This window comes from Panicum virgatum, chromosome 9K (assembly GCF_016808335.1).
Source record: "Panicum virgatum strain AP13 chromosome 9K, P.virgatum_v5, whole genome shotgun sequence".
In the NCBI taxonomy this organism is placed as follows: Eukaryota; Viridiplantae; Streptophyta; class Magnoliopsida; order Poales; family Poaceae; genus Panicum; species Panicum virgatum.
Genome location: NC_053144.1, coordinates 23,198,745 through 23,217,224, shown reverse-complemented (window position 1 = coordinate 23,217,224; position 18,480 = coordinate 23,198,745). Strand labels below are relative to the sequence as shown.

Sequence of the window (18,480 nt, the reverse complement as noted above, 5' to 3'; positions counted from 1 at the left end):
ACATGAGCCTTGAAGAATGCGATCGGATAACTCAAGAAAGAGTTAAAGAGCACTTCAAGCCGAAGCCGAAGCCCGAGAAAGTGATAAATCCGATAGATTTGAAATTTTTTAAGGGAATACGCGAAGCAAATAAGAGAAAATTCATTCCGAGAGATCCTCATTCAGACTACGAACGCATAATTATCAAAACTACTGAGAAAAAGAAGAGACAATCAAAGTCATCGTCGTCCGACGTTCCACAGCTCGGAGCGCAAAAGAAACAATCAATAGAGCCTCTCGTAGTGGGACAGACGACGCAACAACAAGACTTTGTTATATTTTTGAAAGAATCAAACCTGACGGCAACTCAGATTGCAGGGGGAGAAGATATTCCAAAAGCCATCTGGTCGTCAAATAGACGTATGAGCTGGGCAAAACTCTTGTACCCCCCGAAGTAGTGTCCGTGCTTCCAACGCAAATGTATAAGCTGCACCAGCACTACATGCGTGCGATGGCCAATTGCATCTTCATGCAGGGCGCAAAGATTAAAGATGACGATTTCTTACGGGGGGAGGCCATTATATGGATAAACTAGGAAGAAATTTACCAACTATTCCATCACGAGGACCTCGACATCTCTATGGTCGGCTTGTGGGTTCTGTAAGTATTTTGCTCTCCTTACATATTGTTTTGCATGATCTCAACATACTGATCCCTTGATTTATTCGGTATCATGTAGAATGGAGATACAAACTTGCAGGAGAAAGGGATACTCTCACCTCGGCTTCATCGACCCAATTACTTGTAATTGGAGGATTCTACGCGACACTGCCGATGAGCTATACCAAAACTTGTTCAAGTACATAAGTGTTCATCACAACAAGCAAATGATATTGTTCTCTTACAACTTTGTGTGAGTGATTCCTTCCGTCTAACTCTTTATATTCTGTAATCGGATTGTTTAAATCTTAACTACCAAGAACTGCCTCAGTATAATCTTGCAGTGAACACTGAGTCCTAATTGCCATAATTCCCGAGAAGAGCCTACTCGTGGTTATGGACTCATTGAGGAGAAATCCAGAATAATACGAAAATCTTCTTAACATGATGAAAAAGTAATTCTACCACTACTCCGTCGATGACCGATAATTTGAATCACTTTGTTACTTGACTATAATTGTTCTAATCATGCACAGGATTTGGAAACAATTCGCTAAAAATCATCCAGGCAAATTTGACAAGGAATTGAAGATCAAGACAGATTTTGTGGTACACACTTGGATGATTCGTTGCACGATTCATTAGTTTTATTATATATTCATGTAAATACCTGATAATTTCTTCTCTCTTAAAGTGTATGAGGCAGAAACAAGGCACTAATTTATGCGCATACTATGTATGCGAGAACATCCATGGTCTGGTAGGTCCTCCAAGGGCTTGGACAGATTGGGAGGAGGAAGTAAGTAAAAAACTTATTAATATTTGAACTCGTATTATAATTAGTCGAAATTAATTATCCCATTTTTCCATAGGTCGAGGAGATGCGCGATAAACTCATACCGGAGGAAAGGATTATGGCATTTCAAGAATAATTGTCCGGATTTATTGTTGAGCAAGTACTCGATCCAAAAGGCGAATTCTACTATGATGGACTATTTAATATTGACAATCGCAGCAAATATGATAATATACGCGTATATATGTAATTAAGAACGAATATACCTATGTAAATATATATGTGTGTGTATGTATTAAATTTCTATTTATGAGTATGTATGTATTATATATATAAGCACTCCAATAATATGTGTGTGTGTCTATATATATATAATATTGGTCCTAGACATTTTCATATGTAAAGGAATTCACATGTATAGATATGTGTATACATATATATAAGTGAATTAATTTATATATGAAAACTATCTAGGATAAATATTATATAAGTAAATATATATATGTATATATTAGTGGAGATCATACACACTAAATTCCAATATATAAGTTTAATTGAAATGCAAAAGTATAATTGAAATAGAAAAAGAATTGAGAAAAAGAAAACAGAAAAAATGGACCTTTTGTCCCGATTGGGCACATTTTGTCCCAGTTGCCAGACCTGGGACAAAAGGACCCCTTCTTTTGTCCCGGCCTGGCATTCTCGTTTGGGTAATCGGGACAATAAGAATTTCCTAACCGGGACAAATTAGCCTTTCTGTAGTAGTGATTGCTCGACTGTGTGCATACGCCGCCATGAAAGTACACGAGAGAGATTGTTACGAATATAAAACAAAAATATTACAAAAAAATAAATGTTCTAAGAATAAAGAAAAGTGTTCTATAAAAATATTTAAATATTTTTAATGTAGACAAGTGTGATCTAGTTTCGAAGATCTCAATGCAAGTATCCTTATGGTGTAATCAAAATTTAATTTGGATAAATGATTTGTAAATTATAGATTTTTTAAATTGAATACATACATTACACGAAACCCGAGACATGTCTGGTTGATCACCCACCCACGCGAATAAAAATTTCCTATCCATCACCGACCTCTCCTTTTTTTTTTTTTTTTTTTGCTCTCTGAAGCAACAGCTGCATGACCAGGCCGGCGAACTGCCCTGCCACCATGAGCGGAGAGTCTCTTCGGTGACGTGGCATGCTGCCCATGACCTGCAGTACGCGTGAAATACTCTCATGCGTCGGGATGGAACCGGTCGAAACCCGATATACCCCGCTCGCACAGTCGCACGACCCTTCCGTATTCCTCTCCACCGAAACCAAAACCCCACACACTTCTCTAGATCGCGGCGGCGACGGCGGCGGGCGATGTCATTTGCGGCGAGAGGCGTCCAGCACCACGTGGCGGTGGATGTGGAGGCCGGGGACGAGGAGAGGAGGAGAGCGCGGGAGGAGGACGAGGCCAACCTGCTCTGGGCGGCCATCGAGGAGCGTCCCTTCGCCAAGCGGCGCAACCTCGCCATCGTCCTCCCCGACCCTGACAGCGCCGGCGCCCGCACCAGCGGAGGAGGCGGTGCGGGAGAGGGCAAGGTGGTGGACGTTCGGAGGCTCGACCGGCCTGGGGTCCAACGCGTGCTCCGCAGGGCTCTTGCCACCGCCGATCTCGACAACGCCAACCTCCTCCACGGCATCAAGGCCCGCTTCGACGCGTACGAAAATTCTGCGCTCAATTTGTTTACATACTAGATCGATTCGTTCGTATCCTATAGACTCGCCTACTAACTACGAAGCCCAACTGCTTGGTCGTGCAGGGTGGGCTTGGAGGTGCCGCAGGTGGAGGTGAGGTTCCGCAACCTCACTGTATCCACGGAGGTCCACGTCGGCAGACGGGCGTTGCCAACGCTCGTCAACTACGTCCACGATGTTGCCGAGGTACTACATACACTTACCCACCATGTAAGGTTTTTGTGGTTCATGTGGTGCCTGGTTGGTCGAAGAGGGGAGGGTATTGGGTAAAGTTAGCAGATCTCATTGATCGGACGTGCTTCATGTGAATGAACGTCCATGTCTGGACTTTAAGCTGGGCACTAGTTTTCAGATGTTTCCACTTTGCTTTGCTATGGGATTCTTAAATCTTGTCACGTGTACTTACTGCTGCCAGACGCAACCAAATTGGAAAACTCATTGTTAGCTCCGCATTATTTACAGTAGGCATCAGGATGTTATTGATTTTGAACAAGTATGACCAGGACCCTTAATAGATGAGGCTGTGTTTAATTTTCAACAATTCAAATTGGTCATTTCGTGCTGATACAGTCATTCTATTAAATAGATGATGGTTACTTGATGACATCAGTACATCACACAATTGTTAGCAGCACTGAACCCTATACATTGGTAAAATATGCTCTTTCTTGTATCATTTTCAATTATGACTATATTATTATACATAGGGTTTTTTAATACCTTTAGTTTACTTGACTGTTATGTACCCATGTTTTTGGTCATTAATTGTTATAGCTTTAGCCCTTGTTGATACGTATGTTGTACCTTGTGCGTGCATTCAGAGACTTCTAATCTCCTGCCACCTTTTACGTCCTAAAAAGCGCAAGCTCACTATTTTGGATGATGTTAGCGGCATTGTCAGACCTGGGAGGTAAGAAAGAATACTTCTTACTGCATGATTCTATATGAATGTAAACACATTCCATGCTGGGACTTCGATTTTGGTACATATGTTTAGGCACACAAAGATAGCAATTGTATTTGATGCCTAATGTGTTTAGACTTGTTTTCTATGGAACGTAGAAATGTAATCTCATTTAATGATAGTTGATAGGTAATCATTCATTATTTATTCGTTCTCAATATCCATATATATGAATATCAGAAGGATGGAGTTCAAATCTTCCACATTCACAACAGTGCTTCACACAACTCATATTGATTATGTGGTCTCCACCATCGGTAATGCCACCGCTTTCGATTTTTGTTGTTGCGAAATAGCCTTAATCTCTTGCATTAGAAACTTGTAACCCATTTCGTGTGCCTGAATAATTGTATTCCATGATATGTTTAGTTTTTTCTCGAATGCGCAGGAGAACTGCGCATCAATATATTAAGAAGAATCCATGATATGTTTAGTGACACAGATTGCATGCGCAATACTCTTATTATGAAGTTTGTAATATCAAATTGTTGATTCTGTACTCTTGTTTTAATTTTTGTGGTGGAAGAATGACATTATTGCTGGGACCACCTTCATCTGGGAAATCAACGCTCTTGTTGGCTCTAGCCGGTAAACTGGATCCTCAGCTAAAGGTGACCTTGCCATCTTTCTATCATTGTGTTTGCGACTACGTTGTTTTTGGGGGATTGTAGGAGGCGTTGCTCTTTCGCCAAGCACACCAGTTGCCTAATCAATCTAATTATTCCCTGTATGTTTTGTTGTTCCATTATCCCTCTCATATTCTGACAGAAAAATGGAGAAGTGATCTACAATGGAATTTCTCTCATGGAATTTTGTGTACAACGAACTTCTGCTTATATTAGTCAGACAGACAATCATATTGGAGAGTTGACAGTGAGAGAAACTTTAGACTTTGCTGCAAGATGCCAGGGTGCAAGTGAAAACTGGCAAGGTTAAGTTCCCTTTTCTTATATTTTGGAATACCTTGTTTAGTTCTATTGTGAATAGCTAAGGTTATGAACAAAATTTCATTTAGACTTTTCATGCCACAGGTAGTGTTTGGTTCAAGATTTGCAATAAGACGCAAATGGAATCAGATACTGCCGGTAACGCAAAAGAAGTAACCGTTAACAGAGTTTGTTTGGTTCAACCACGTAAACCAATCCTCAAACTACTGCCCGCGCTTCCAAGTCAACAAGAGCAAAGCCATTCAGTGCTGCTGCTGCTGCGCATAAGCAAAGCTGCTGCATGCATGCATTCATATATACTATGCACAGAGTACAGACTTGCTAGTGCAAAGATGCTGCACGCATGCATCAGATAACGCTTGGGTGGTGGCGGTATCAATTTTATGAAGGCCCGTATCTGATAATAGTGTGACCCGATTACTAGAAAATAAACCAAACCAAATAGTAGGTAACGAGATCTATTACCCTCTGTAAACAAATCATGTTACAATCTGCCTAACCAAACAGGCAAACACTACCTTAGTTTAGTTAGTAATTCACATTCGAATGACTTGTCTCTCTCCATAAATGCATTCTACTTTAGTTATAAAGTGTTAATTGTAATTAGCATACTACAGGTCAGGTTCTTATAGTCGACCCAAACTAGCATGAGTGCATGTTCTTTTTGATAGGATGAACCTTTCCAGAAATTAAGCAACTTAAGGGGAAATCAACAAGATAAGCCAGCTTCCTGGTTGTTATTTCAAGACCAGCTGAAGCTTGCAGATTCTGTAGGATACAGGCATCTACATGATGAAGTCCAACAATACACACATGTTTTAAGCTTTTGCCTATCACAATTCTCACAGATGGTGGCCAAGGAGCTCATGGTGCAGTGGCAAAGGCCACTGGCTGGGAGGCTCCCGCCCAGGGTTCGAACCCTGGGTGTGGCACCTTAAACTTCAGGGGTCTCCCTTGGGGTATCTCTTTCAAAAAAAAAAGTCTCACAGATGGTGAACTGTCCTTAACAATGCAGAATCTAGTACTGTCTGCTTGCAGATATATGTTTGTCATGAATGTTCACTGATAAAAAAGCTTTAAGCTCACTTGAAGTTAGTTTGCAATCTTTTATGTTATTAGGCTCCTGTAACAGTTTGTTGCTAAAATCTGTCTTGATGCTTCTTATAGAAGCACATATTTTGTTAACATGTAGCAGCTTTGATGCCACTTTAAGAGTTCTTTGTCTTATGCACATTTTTGACATGTGTAGAGTGCTTGAAGGATCTACTAGATCTTGAAAACAAGAGAGGCATAAGACCGTCTCCAGAAATAGATGCCTTTATGAAGGTTCTGATCTAATTCACGTGTCAACTTCTCATATTTCATTTTTTATTTGCGTAATGTTTTCTTCTGCATGGTCAGACAGCATCTGTTGGAGGACAAAAACACAATCTTGTTACAGACTATGTGCTGAGAGTGCTTGGATTGGATGTGTGTGCTGGTACTCCTGTTGGTACTGACATGGCAAGAGGTGTCTCTGGTGGTCAGAAAAAACGAGTCACTACGGGTTTGTATTATTTCAGCCTGTTGTGTCTCCTTCGACGTTTCCCACTGATTTTCTTCCAAATAATTCCTCTTAGTTCATGGGTAAAAGAGAACTGGCTCATCTTAGAGAGGATAAAATGTCTAATTATTCCATTTACATTATTAATCCAATGACTCACTGAGGCCCATAAACAAATGCAGCCCTGACTAAAAACACACTTATTAGCACCCTCCATGATGTTAGTTAACCCGGAGGTATATGCCTGCCCCAAGCTATCTCGATCCTCCCATTACAACACTGCATAAGGCGATAAGGGTCATATGTAGTGCCATAATTGAAGTGATAACTCTGCAACTTAAACAGCTTCTGCAGGAAACTGATCAGAATATGATATCATATTCTAGAAATTATATGGTACATTTGTAATAAAAATTTTGTACTTTTGCAGGTGAAATGGTTGTTGGACCTAGAAAAACCCTTCTCATGGATGAAATATCAACAGGTCTTGACAGCTCAACAACTTTTCAAATAGTTAAGTGCATGAGGAACTTTGTTCATGAGATGGAGGCTACTGTGCTTATGTCACTTCTTCAGCCTGCACCAGAGACATTTGATCTATTCGATGATCTAATTCTTCTCTCAGAAGGGCAGATCATTTATCAAGGCCCCATTGTGCATGTTGTGGACTATTTCAAATCATTAGGATTTTCTCTGCCTCCTCGTAAGGGAATTGCAGATTTCCTCCAAGAGGTATTGCATAGTGCCTGTTAATTCTAACATAAAGCCTAGAACATGCAAGGATTTACATTCAATTAATTTTATTATTAGGTGACATCAAGGAAAGACCAAGCTCAGTACTGGTCTGACAAGTCAAAACAGTATACTTTTATTTCTGCGTCGACAATGGCTTCTGCATTTAAGCAATCCCAGTATGGCAGATCTCTGGTTTCGACTTTAAGCGATCCATATGTTGGCACAAATTCTCCTCAGGCGCTTGCCAGATCAAAGTTTGCAGTATCAAAGCTTAGCCTTGTTAAAGCATGCTTTGCCAGGGAGCTTATTTTAATAAGTCGCAACCGTTTTCTCTACACTTTCAGGACATGCCAAGTATGTTCATGTGCCTGTTTACTAAACTTTTGATAATTTCTTAGAAATGTAACTCAGAGGAATCCAAGCCATATCCAGTATCACTGTATATAAAGTTACATAATTTTCTGTTGGCTGTGTTATTGATCTAAACAATATTATCATCCATCAAACATAATATGGGAATTTTTTTCATGTAAACTGTCCATTTTCATTGGGTCCAAGCCTTGCAATGTTCAAGCAGATTATATAGCTCCATGATCCATCTCATTCTTGCAATGGTAAATGGATCAAAGATACATTATAAGCAGTTGATAATATAGAGCTGATGTGTGAATGATAATTTTTGTGACCTAGTCAAAATGAAAATTATTGATAGCTCAAGCAAGAATTTTTCTTTATCTTTTCTTTTACATTGGTTAGCCACATATTTCTTATCCAGCTGTAACATTTTAAAATGCTCCCTCCATCCCAAATTATTAGTCGTTTTGGTTTTCTTGATTCATAGGCTTTGTTCTGCACCTAGAAAAAGTATATATGTAGATGCATAGCAAAATCTACGATTCTAGAAAAGCCAAAATGTCTAATAATTTGGGACAGAGGGAGTAAGTACTATCTGTTTATTACATATTCTACTTCTTTTAACTGTGGAAGAAATGTGCCCTAGTTTGAAGTACGCTTTCATACCTCCATTCCAAATTATAAGTCGCTTTGGTTTTTTTCCTAAATTCATAGTTTTTATTATGTATTTAGACATAGTGTATGTCTAGGTGCATAACAAAAGCTATTTATCTAAAAAAGCTAACATGACCTATAACTTGGAACGGAGCAGTAGCAGATAATGGCAAAGATGCAATAATATTGTCTGTGCATCATTTCAATGCAAAATTATCCAACATTCTTTGGATCGAACTTGAGGAAATCATCTATTTTGCAAACAAGAGAACAAAAGGATTTACTTTTTCATTAATTATGTTGGATTGGATATTTTGTCAGGTTGCTTTTGTGCAGCTCATTACTCTCCTCACTTGAATGTGACAAATGATGGCATAATCTTGTGCAGGTTGCTTTTGTCGGTGTAATCACATGCACAATATTTCTTCGTACAAGATTACACCCTGTTGATGAGCAAAATGGGAATCTTTATCTGTCTTGTCTGTTTTATGGACTTGTTCATATGATGTTCAATGGTTTTACTGAGCTGCCCATTACTATTTCACGGCTTCCAGTGTTCTATAAGCACAGAGACAATTACTTTCATCCTGCATGGGCTTTCTCAATCCCCAATTGGATACTAAGAATTCCGTATTCTCTTATTGAAGCGGTAGTTTGGTCATGTGTTGTTTACTACACAGTAGGCTTTGCGCCTACTGCTGATAGGTACCGACTACCACTCACCTGTAGGCTGAATTCTACTTTGGCAATTGGACATGTCAGAATAATACAAATTTTCTGCAGATTCTTTCGCTTTATGCTATTGTTGTTCTCTGTACATCAAATGGCTCTGGGCCTTTTCCGGATGATGGGAGCTGTAGCACGAGACATGACTATTGCTAATACTTTTGGATCGGCTGCCTTATTGGCAATTTTTCTCTTAGGAGGGTTTATTGTTCCTAAAGGTCAGTGTTTATATGTTTATTTCCTGTGATATGCTTAATTCTGCTGGAAACCTTACCTGTCCGTGACATGATAGTTAGTACTGAGAAGAGCTCGCAGGTTTATCTCCCTAATGATCAAGAATGATTTTTTATTTTGAATGTGACATATTATAATTTTGTTACTACTATTATGCATAACAGAGGCTATAAAACCATGGTGGCAGTGGGCTTATTGGGTTTCCCCCTTAATGTATGGACAACGTGCTATTTCAGTTAATGAATTCTCAGCATCCAGATGGTCAAAGGTCTGTTTGAATGAATCACCTTTTCTTTCTCCTGGTTTTGACTTTTGCAAGTATGTTGAAGAAAGGTCCTAATAGCAATTTTTTATATATTTTCTGCATGGTGGAACTATGTATTATTCAATTTACTCATTTTGAGTGTCAAACATAATATGGTCCAACTGCATGCATATTCTATTGAGTCTTTCTCTTTTATATTACCAGAAGGATCATTTTACATTCTTTATATTATATTTATAGATTTTGGTTTCCATATTTTGTTCTGTCATGTTTCATTACAGGTATCAGTTGCTGGCAGCAATAGTACAGTTGGAACGAATGTTCTTATTTCACACAATCTCCCTACACAAGATTATTGGTACTGGATTGGAGTTGGTGCTTTATTGGCTTATGCCGTCTTGTTCAATGGTCTATTTACTCTTGCTTTGGCATTCCTTAATCGTAAGTGTAGAAATGAAATTTGAATCCTAATTTCTAAAAATTTTCTTCAGCACAAGCTGATTGGATTTTCAACAAAAAAATTGTAATTTTTTTAAGCTCTACGGAAGGCCCAAGCGACGATGCCATCTGATTCTGAGGAAATAGATGATGCAGGAATTGATAATCTATCCAATGGACAAGTTATTATAGGTAATTTCTCATTTTTACAAGAATGTTGTATATTCTCATTTTAAACACTTGTGAAGTTAAATATTACTCCCTCTGATCAATGGTGCAAGGCATATATTATATTTTATATAAGCCAGAATTTGTACATTTTGACCAACTATTAAACAATATTCAAGAATGTGTTAGCACAGTAAAATTGTACAATAGATTATTTCAAAATTCTTTCACATGATATAGTATTGGTAGCTATAGATTCAAGTTATGTGAGAAAAAAATGGTTAAAAGTTTAACTTTGATGAACCTGTTGAAATAAAATATTTTTTTTGAATGTGGGGAGTAATTGTTTAGAGTTAATGGATGGTACTGTTTATGATTGAGTGGTCTATTGATTTTTCAAACCTTCATTGTACCTTTGTACTCCCCTCTGTTCCATAATGTAAGAAATTTTAGTTTTGTCAAAATTCAAACTTCTCTAACTTATTATGAAAAAAAGCTTCGCTAACTTTGACCAAGTTTACTGAAACAGATGCAATGATATCAACAATATCAAATTAGTTTCTATTAAATACACCATGTAACGTCTTGACAGTGCATTTATTTTGCATTGTACATGTCAATGTATTTTCTATAAAATTGCTCAGTGTTAGAGAACTTTGGCTTTGGACAAAACTAAAATCTCTTACATTTTTTAATGGAGAGTGTACATGGAGCGAAGGAGTTCAGGAATCTAATTTTAGGAATAGGCTAGGTGTGTTTTGCTTAGTCTTTCTCTTGGTCAGATTGATTCTTAAGACTCTGGCGTGAAAGATGCAAATGTTTTGCAAGGCTCTGGCCTTGTACAATTTTCTCTTCTGCTTTTATGAAATGTTAAGCAACTCTCTTCTGTGTTTGAGAAGTTCAATTATTCACACCGTATGTATGATTTCTGTACTTTGGTAGTAACAATGAACAACCTCTACCCTGAAATGAATTGCAGAAAATAATGGCAGAAATTATGAGTTTAAAGGACAGACTGAAGGAGAACTTAACAAGGGAATGATACTACCATTTCTACCTCTAACAATGACATTTCACAATGTGAACTATTTTGTTGATATGCCCAAGGTTATTCTTCTTATACTTTTTATTCGTTTATATATATTTATTATAGATGTTCCTCTGCTAAGACAATATTTAAATAAATAGGAAATACAAGCAAGGGGTGTAGCCGAGAAAAGACTACAGTTGCTGTCTCAAGTAAGCGGGGTATTTAGGCCCAGTGTCCTAACAGCACTGGTCGGCTCAAGTGGTGCTGGAAAGACAACCCTTCTTGATGTTTTAGCTGGCAGAAAAACAGGCGGATATATCGAAGGTGATATCAGGATCTCTGGACATAAGAAAGAACAAAGAACCTTTGCCAGGGTAGCAGGATATGTTGAGCAAAATGATATCCACTCACCACAAGTGACAGTTGAAGAGTCCTTGTGGTTTTCGTCAATCTTACGGCTTCCAAAAGATATAAGTAGAGAAACAAGACATGTATGTTTTAATACTTGCGCAAACTCATTTTACTCTGGAACGCATAGTTATTTGAGTTGATGCACACTTCCAATTTTCCTGCAGGAATTTGTCGAGGAAGTTATGGCTTTGGTAGAGCTTGATCAACTGAGACATGCATTAGTAGGGAGACAGGGTTCTACTGGATTGTCAACAGAGCAAAGGAAACGCCTTACAATAGCTGTTGAACTAGTTGCAAATCCATCAATTATTTTCATGGATGAACCTACTTCTGGTTTGGATGCAAGAGCAGCTGCCATTGTGATGCGTACTGTCCGAAATACTGTTGATACTGGGAGAACTGTAGTTTGCACTATACACCAGCCCAGTATTGATATCTTTGAAGCCTTTGATGAGGTAGGCATACATTTTTTGTGTTTTTGTATCTGTTGGCAGTTGCTTACCATTTTGGTACCCCTTTGTTGACTACTCATCTGATTCCAGCTCCTCCTCCTGAAACGTGGAGGCCGTGTTATATATGGTGGTTCTCTGGGTGTCAACTCAATTGACATGATTGGTTATTTTCAGGTTGCTCTTTTTGTCTCCATTTACTTCACTAAGGATTTTAAACAACAATTTTTCTAATAAAGGTTTAAGTTATCTAGATAATGTTAAATAGCAGTGTTTCTTGTATTAATAATAATAATATACTTTGCAGGTACCGTAGTTTAAAATTATACCACTTAAATCAGGGTACAAATATTTCTTACATACTGATGACATACATGGACTAAAATCTAGATCTAGGTCTTGGAATTATTTGCTGCTGTACTGGCATATTTATGGTCAGGAAATAAGACACCATTGCAACTGAGCGTACACAGAAGCCACACTAACTGTTTGTATCAGTACATCTTAGAGGTGTAGATTATCTGAAGTAGCCTAGGAATAAAGGACTGTTTGTTGCCCTCGAGATTATATTATCTTGTATAATCTAGCATGTGTAAGCACATGGACAACAAACACCCAGATTATTCTTCAGATTTAAATAATCTATCTATATATCCAGATTATCATAATCCCATAAGCTGTCCGAGGTATGCTTATTTCAAATTATATAATCTAGCATGTGTAAGCTGGATTATATAATCTGAGCAGGAAACAAACAGGGCCTATGACTATATCGTAGATAATCAGATAACCAGATCAGAATACTTGCTTACATTGCACTGCAAGACTTTTTAAAAAGGATTGATAGCCTTTTGTTAGGAGCTGAACTCTTTGAAGAGAAAAAAAAAAACTAGGTGCACCTAGGACATATAAGCAAAAAACAGGCACCCATATTCACCTCAATAAGGGCTCGAACACCCAATTAAGCTAGGCTCAGTTCATATCTATAGAAAGATAAGGATTAGCTTTTTCGATCTTGAAAATAAGATGAATTAATTGTTCTCATATCTTTCAAGTTCATCTCTCTATAGACGAATTCCTCCCCACGTACATCCCATCGTAGATCATCTCTCTGTAGAGTTTTGATCACATTACAAAGAAAGATTAGTTGCAGCATTGACTTCAAGATCTTTAGCACTAATATACGGCCCCTTTGAATCAGTTAACACCAATTGTTGAGGCAAGCATCTCACATATATGATAACTAGTGTATGTGAATATGCATAGCTTTTTATATTGCCTCATGCAAATTAATGTTTTTGGTTAAATACTTTGCCTCATAGAAAGGTATGCAGAAAACTTCAGGTAATAGAAGTTAGTGCCCTTCTACATAATCAATTTTTTTGAGAAAAAATCCACAAACATGGATTGTAAGGAAATAAAATCTTGATCTTTGAACTTGTTTGCATCTGTTTTTTCTTCACATTTATAATTATATAATCATAAGTTCACAATGTGTTAAATATTGTCAACACAGTCTATTCCCGGGGTTCGTCGTATCCCTGAAGGCTACAATCCAGCAACCTGGATGCTTGAGGTCAGCACACAGGCATGTGAAGAGAGCCTTGGGTTAGATTTTACAACATTGTACAAGAACTCAGATCAGTTCAGGTGATTCCTATTAGACTTCAAATAATGCTCTTGTTGTGGTTTTTCTGACCTAACTCGTTTTCTTTCAAATAATTTTTTGTAAAGGCATACAGTATTTATGCAACTTTTGAGAACTAGTTTAACAAACTTGACCACTATAATTTAGGAATGTGGAAGGGATAATTGAAGCATTAAGTGCTCCAGCTGATGGCATGAAGCCTTTGGAATTCTCATCGGAGTTTTCACAGAACTTTCTAATGCAGTTCAAAGCATGCTTGCGTAAGCAAAGCCTTATTTACTGGAGAAGTCCAGAGTACAATGTTGTGCGATTATTTTTCACAACCATTGCTGCTGTCATATTCGGATCAATATTTTGGAACGTTGGAATGAAAAGGTATATCTTTCTCTTAGGCCTATTCCATTTTTCTGTTCATTCTTCAAATTCACATTTTTTACTTAAATCATAATGTTTACAATGCAATGGCCCAAAAAGACTAGTGTAATCAGAAAACTGAACAAACTGTTTCATTGTTATGACAAGTATCAGGTATACAACAAGCATTGCAACTTCGCCTTATTTCATGGTCAGTGTTATTGATGGCCCCATACCAAATGATTTTCCCTTCCATATCTTTGTCTCAGACCGTATAACATCCTAGCAGTCATATATAATAGTGTTTGCTGAGGCCATAAGGATGCCATAGCTAATATATTTCTAATGGCTGTCCTACAATGTAGGACTTATGTAAGATGGGATGTGTATTGTATCTACTACGTCTGATATCAATATACTTCCATGCCTAGCTTATCACTTGAATAAAAATTAAAAACCATAAAATTTTCTTTCTTGGGCCTCTGTTATTTGTATCCTGTGCTAAAGTTCTACTTATTAACTTAGTTTTTCTCCAATCATCCATGTTGAATAAACAATTTAAGCCTTGAAAATTTAGCAAACAACAAATGCGGTAGAATCTCACTCCTCGATATAATGACATTAAGATGACACTTTTCATACCATAAGCTAAAAAACAATGAAGAAAGATCAGTGATAATTTTGTTAATTAGGATCATGTAAATAAAAATGTTCGGTTAGCTACGTGATAAGACATACCTACTTTTTTTTGGTTTATTCTATTTGATCCAAAATGTAAGTTGTTTAAAAGTTGTCAAAAAATTTCAGTTTAACCATAATCAGTGTATAAAGAATCAATCAATAAATGGACAGCATAAGGTCAGCGTTACTATATCCATCATGACAACTATTTTTGTAATATATATAACTCTTTTTATTTAAAAATTCATTAATTTACTGAAATCACTAGTGGATGTGTGTCACTTTGAGGCCACGCCAAGGCCCTAAATAGCTTATATTTGGGTGAAGTATTTCTTAACTGTTTCAAGTTTGATTAATGAAGAGTTGAGAGGATGTTCGAATAGGTTAGTCATTGGAAATGTGAACTCAAGAACTTTTTGTTGAGAAATGCGGTGAGCTTAGACATGGCATTGTTGACTGTTAAGAATGTCAGCTCCATGTCCTGTTTGAAATGTATGCTAGTATATTTTACAAATAAAGACAGCGTTCAGAGAACATGGTTCATATGCTAATGCCAATAATTATGCAGAGGAACAACAGAAGATTTGATGCTTGTAATGGGAGCTCTTTATGCGGCATGCCTTTTTCTTGGTGTAAATAATGCATCATCTGTGCAGCCTGTGGTGTCCACTGAGATGATAGTCTACTACAGGGAACGGGCTGCTAGAATGTACTCATCGTTCCCATACGCAGCTGCACAGGTTCGTTGGCTTTTGCTCACGTCAATTTTGGTTGTTGTCCCTATAGATCCCAGTGTCTAACAATGCTTGAAATCAAAAGGGTCTTGTAGAGATTCCTTACATTGCAGTTCAGACACTTATATTTGGCCTCATCACTTACTTCATGATCAATTATGAGAGGAACATAGGCAAGTTACTTGTCATCCAGGAAACCATTCTTCATTGAAGGACCTGTTGTGTGTTTTGTACTGTTTGTAACCTAATATACTCAATCTTTAATTGCAGGAAAATTGCTTTTATATCTTGTTTTCATGTTCCTTACTTTCACCTACTTTACATTCTACGGAATGGTGGCAGTAGGGTTGACCCCAACCCAACAAATGGCAGCAGTAGTATCGTCAGCATTTTACTCCTTGTGGAATCTTCTTTCTGGGTTCCTCATCCCCCAATCTGTAAGTTACTGAAGTATTAACATCATTATGCTTTGAATTATTACCTAGTACTCTCCAAGATTGTTGGAATGTCTTATAATTTGGAACGGAGAGAGTATTTAAACTTTTTTTTTCTCGAACACGCAGGAGAGCTGCGCATCTTTATATTAAGAGAGGGAAAGTAAACTATTAAAATCTGACTCAATAAATTTCTGCATTCCTAAGAGACTTTGAACAAACTAAGAATTTGTTTGTAGAACAAAATCTAAGATTTCTGACCCCGCAAACACTGCTTGTATTGAAAGTTACTAGGTAGCCTGTTTTTTCAATGTTAGTTTGTTTGGTGCATCCATCTCCATTGGTCAATGCAATAAATTGATGGTTTAACATAAGAGAACCCTTCACTTCAATGTTTATCGGTTCCTCTTTTCTCTTGACATGCAGAGAATCCCAGGTTGGTGGATCTGGTTCTATTACATCTGCCCAGTTGCATGGACCCTGCGAGGTATTATTACATCGCAGTTGGGCGATGTGCAAACAAGGATAGTTGGCCCTGGTTTCGATGGGACCGTGCAGGAATTCTTGGAGGAAAGCTTGGGATTCAAACAGGGGACGGCTGGTGTCACAGTTGCAGTGCTTGCTTGCTTCTCCCTTTTCTTCTTTGCCATATATGCGACTTCCATCAAGGTTATAAACTTCCAGAGAAGATAATCTTCATATATATTGCGGCATTTGCAACTCAGTTATGCGCCCTGCATCACGTGATGGTGCCAACACTAAAGATGGGTGAAGCACCCACGTGTTGACTGAAGGACAAGTTTTTGCAACGGTCTGAGAGGATTGTAAACAGCCAACATTGAAATCGTATTGTTTGGTATATTCTTGTCATAAGCTGCACTATTTGTATATACTGCACTAAATCCTATATCAGTGTGCACTAAAAGGCCCACAATGACCAAGGTGTGGCAAAAAAACAACAACTAAGCGTCTCCATGAGACCATGACAGCGACTCTCTGGCTGGACTAAGTCGCAACTCGCACCACACGTGCTAATTTGTAACACGTACTAATTTGCAGGGATGTATGTGATCGAGTCGTGGATAGAGGAAATTGATCTGACTCGCATACGAGATGGACTAAGATCCACCTGTTAATAACACAAGCAGACCAAATCAACATATCAAATAAAAAATTTAAATAAAAATCTTACTCGCTTTAGAGCATCTCCAAAAGTTTCTAATATTTTCTCTCCAAAATTTGTTGTTTGCCAACTCCCCAATTAGGTATGGGAAGGCAAAATAGAATCTATCTCCAACAGTTCCCTATTTTTTCTCCCAAAAAGGAGTTGTGGCCCCACAAGGATAATTTCACGAGAAACTTTCATGGCTGGCGGACATGGCTAGAAGCTTTCTGGCAAGTCAGATTGCCGGTGATTTATGACACGACAGGGCTTGAAATTTGGGGAAAAAAGAAAGAGAACGACGAGAGGGTTCTGTTTTATCTCTTACTTGTGCCGGTGACGCACTGTGGCGGCTGAAATCGGTGCGGGAAGAAGTGGCGGCGGGCGAAATCCATAGCGGGTAGGCCAATGACGGCGGCGACAGCCGCATAAACTAAACCCTAAATCCTAGAATGTGGGGAAACCAAAAAAATAGACTAGATGCATGGCACGAAGGAAGGATGGCGGGAGGAAGAAGACGGTGCCAAAAAAAAAAGTCACAAGGGAGGGGCAATGGGGAGAGACGGAGACGTGTGTATTTCTACGCACAAGAGAATCCAATTTGCCAATTGTTAGGAGATAGTGAATTAGAATGGAAAATTATTGGAGAGTATTTTTTTTGTATTTTTCTAAAACTAAGGGGTACGATGGGCCTAATTTTGGTGAGAAAGAATTTCAATTATTTTAACTTTTTATAGATAGAAAAAATAAGAATGAGAAAAAAAATAAGGTACTCTTGAAAATGCTATTAGTAATAGGTATCTCTTCTCTACTCCTAAAAAGTGTGAATGCCGGTCTGTCTCGCGCCTCCCCGTGGAGGCAATTCCATTAAAGCAATTATAAAAATTCTCAATTTACTATGTACCACTGAAAAAATTATAATTCCTACCCAGCCATCAACTCAACTTTAGCCCTGTTTAGTTCCCACCCCGTAAACGCAAAAACGCAAAAATTTTGCGATGGAATCTTGCTAATTTGAAGTACTAAATGAAGTCTATTTACAAAACTTTTTGCATAGATGGGCTGTAAATCACGAGACGGATCTAATGAGCCTACTTAATTCATGATTTGCAACAGTGATGCTACAGTAACCATCCGTTAATTATTGATTAATCATGGATTAATTAGCATCGTTAGATTCGTCTCGCGATTTACAACCCATCTGTGTAAAAAGTTTTGTAAATAGACTTCATTTAGTACTTCAAATTAACAAGATTCCATCGCAAAATAATTTTGTGTTTATAGGGCGACGAACTAAACACAGCCTTTACTTGGACTCCGGTGCCCTTGCCGTTACAATCTGTCACGTTGACTCCTTGTTGGACT

At 38.1% G+C, this 18,480-nt stretch overlaps 1 protein-coding gene across 2 annotated transcripts; it reads left to right on the top strand.

Moving 5' to 3' along the window:
• The first annotated feature begins 2,587 nt into the window (after positions 1-2,587).
• On the top strand, positions 2,588-16,823 carry LOC120650845 (ABC transporter G family member 51-like). Of its 2 annotated transcripts, XM_039928131.1 has the most exons (24): positions 2,588-3,147; positions 3,250-3,370; positions 4,006-4,094; positions 4,675-4,759; positions 4,917-5,079; positions 6,345-6,421; positions 6,497-6,641; positions 7,069-7,370; positions 7,449-7,727; positions 8,770-9,086; positions 9,165-9,325; positions 9,506-9,609; positions 9,888-10,047; positions 10,144-10,236; positions 11,192-11,319; positions 11,401-11,733; positions 11,818-12,108; positions 12,196-12,279; positions 13,619-13,752; positions 13,898-14,125; positions 15,354-15,525; positions 15,605-15,692; positions 15,790-15,956; positions 16,380-16,823. In XM_039928131.1, the coding sequence occupies exons 1-24, from the start codon at positions 2,675-2,677 to the stop codon at positions 16,644-16,646; spliced, it is 4,461 nt and encodes a 1,486-aa protein (XP_039784065.1). In that variant the 5' UTR covers positions 2,588-2,674; the 3' UTR covers positions 16,647-16,823. The 2 variants fall into 2 exon arrangements, with proteins under 2 accessions (XP_039784065.1, XP_039784066.1); XM_039928132.1 differs by lacking the exon at positions 16,380-16,823 and having other exon boundaries at positions 15,615-15,692; positions 15,790-15,923.
• The last annotated feature ends 1,657 nt before the right edge of the window (positions 16,824-18,480 follow it).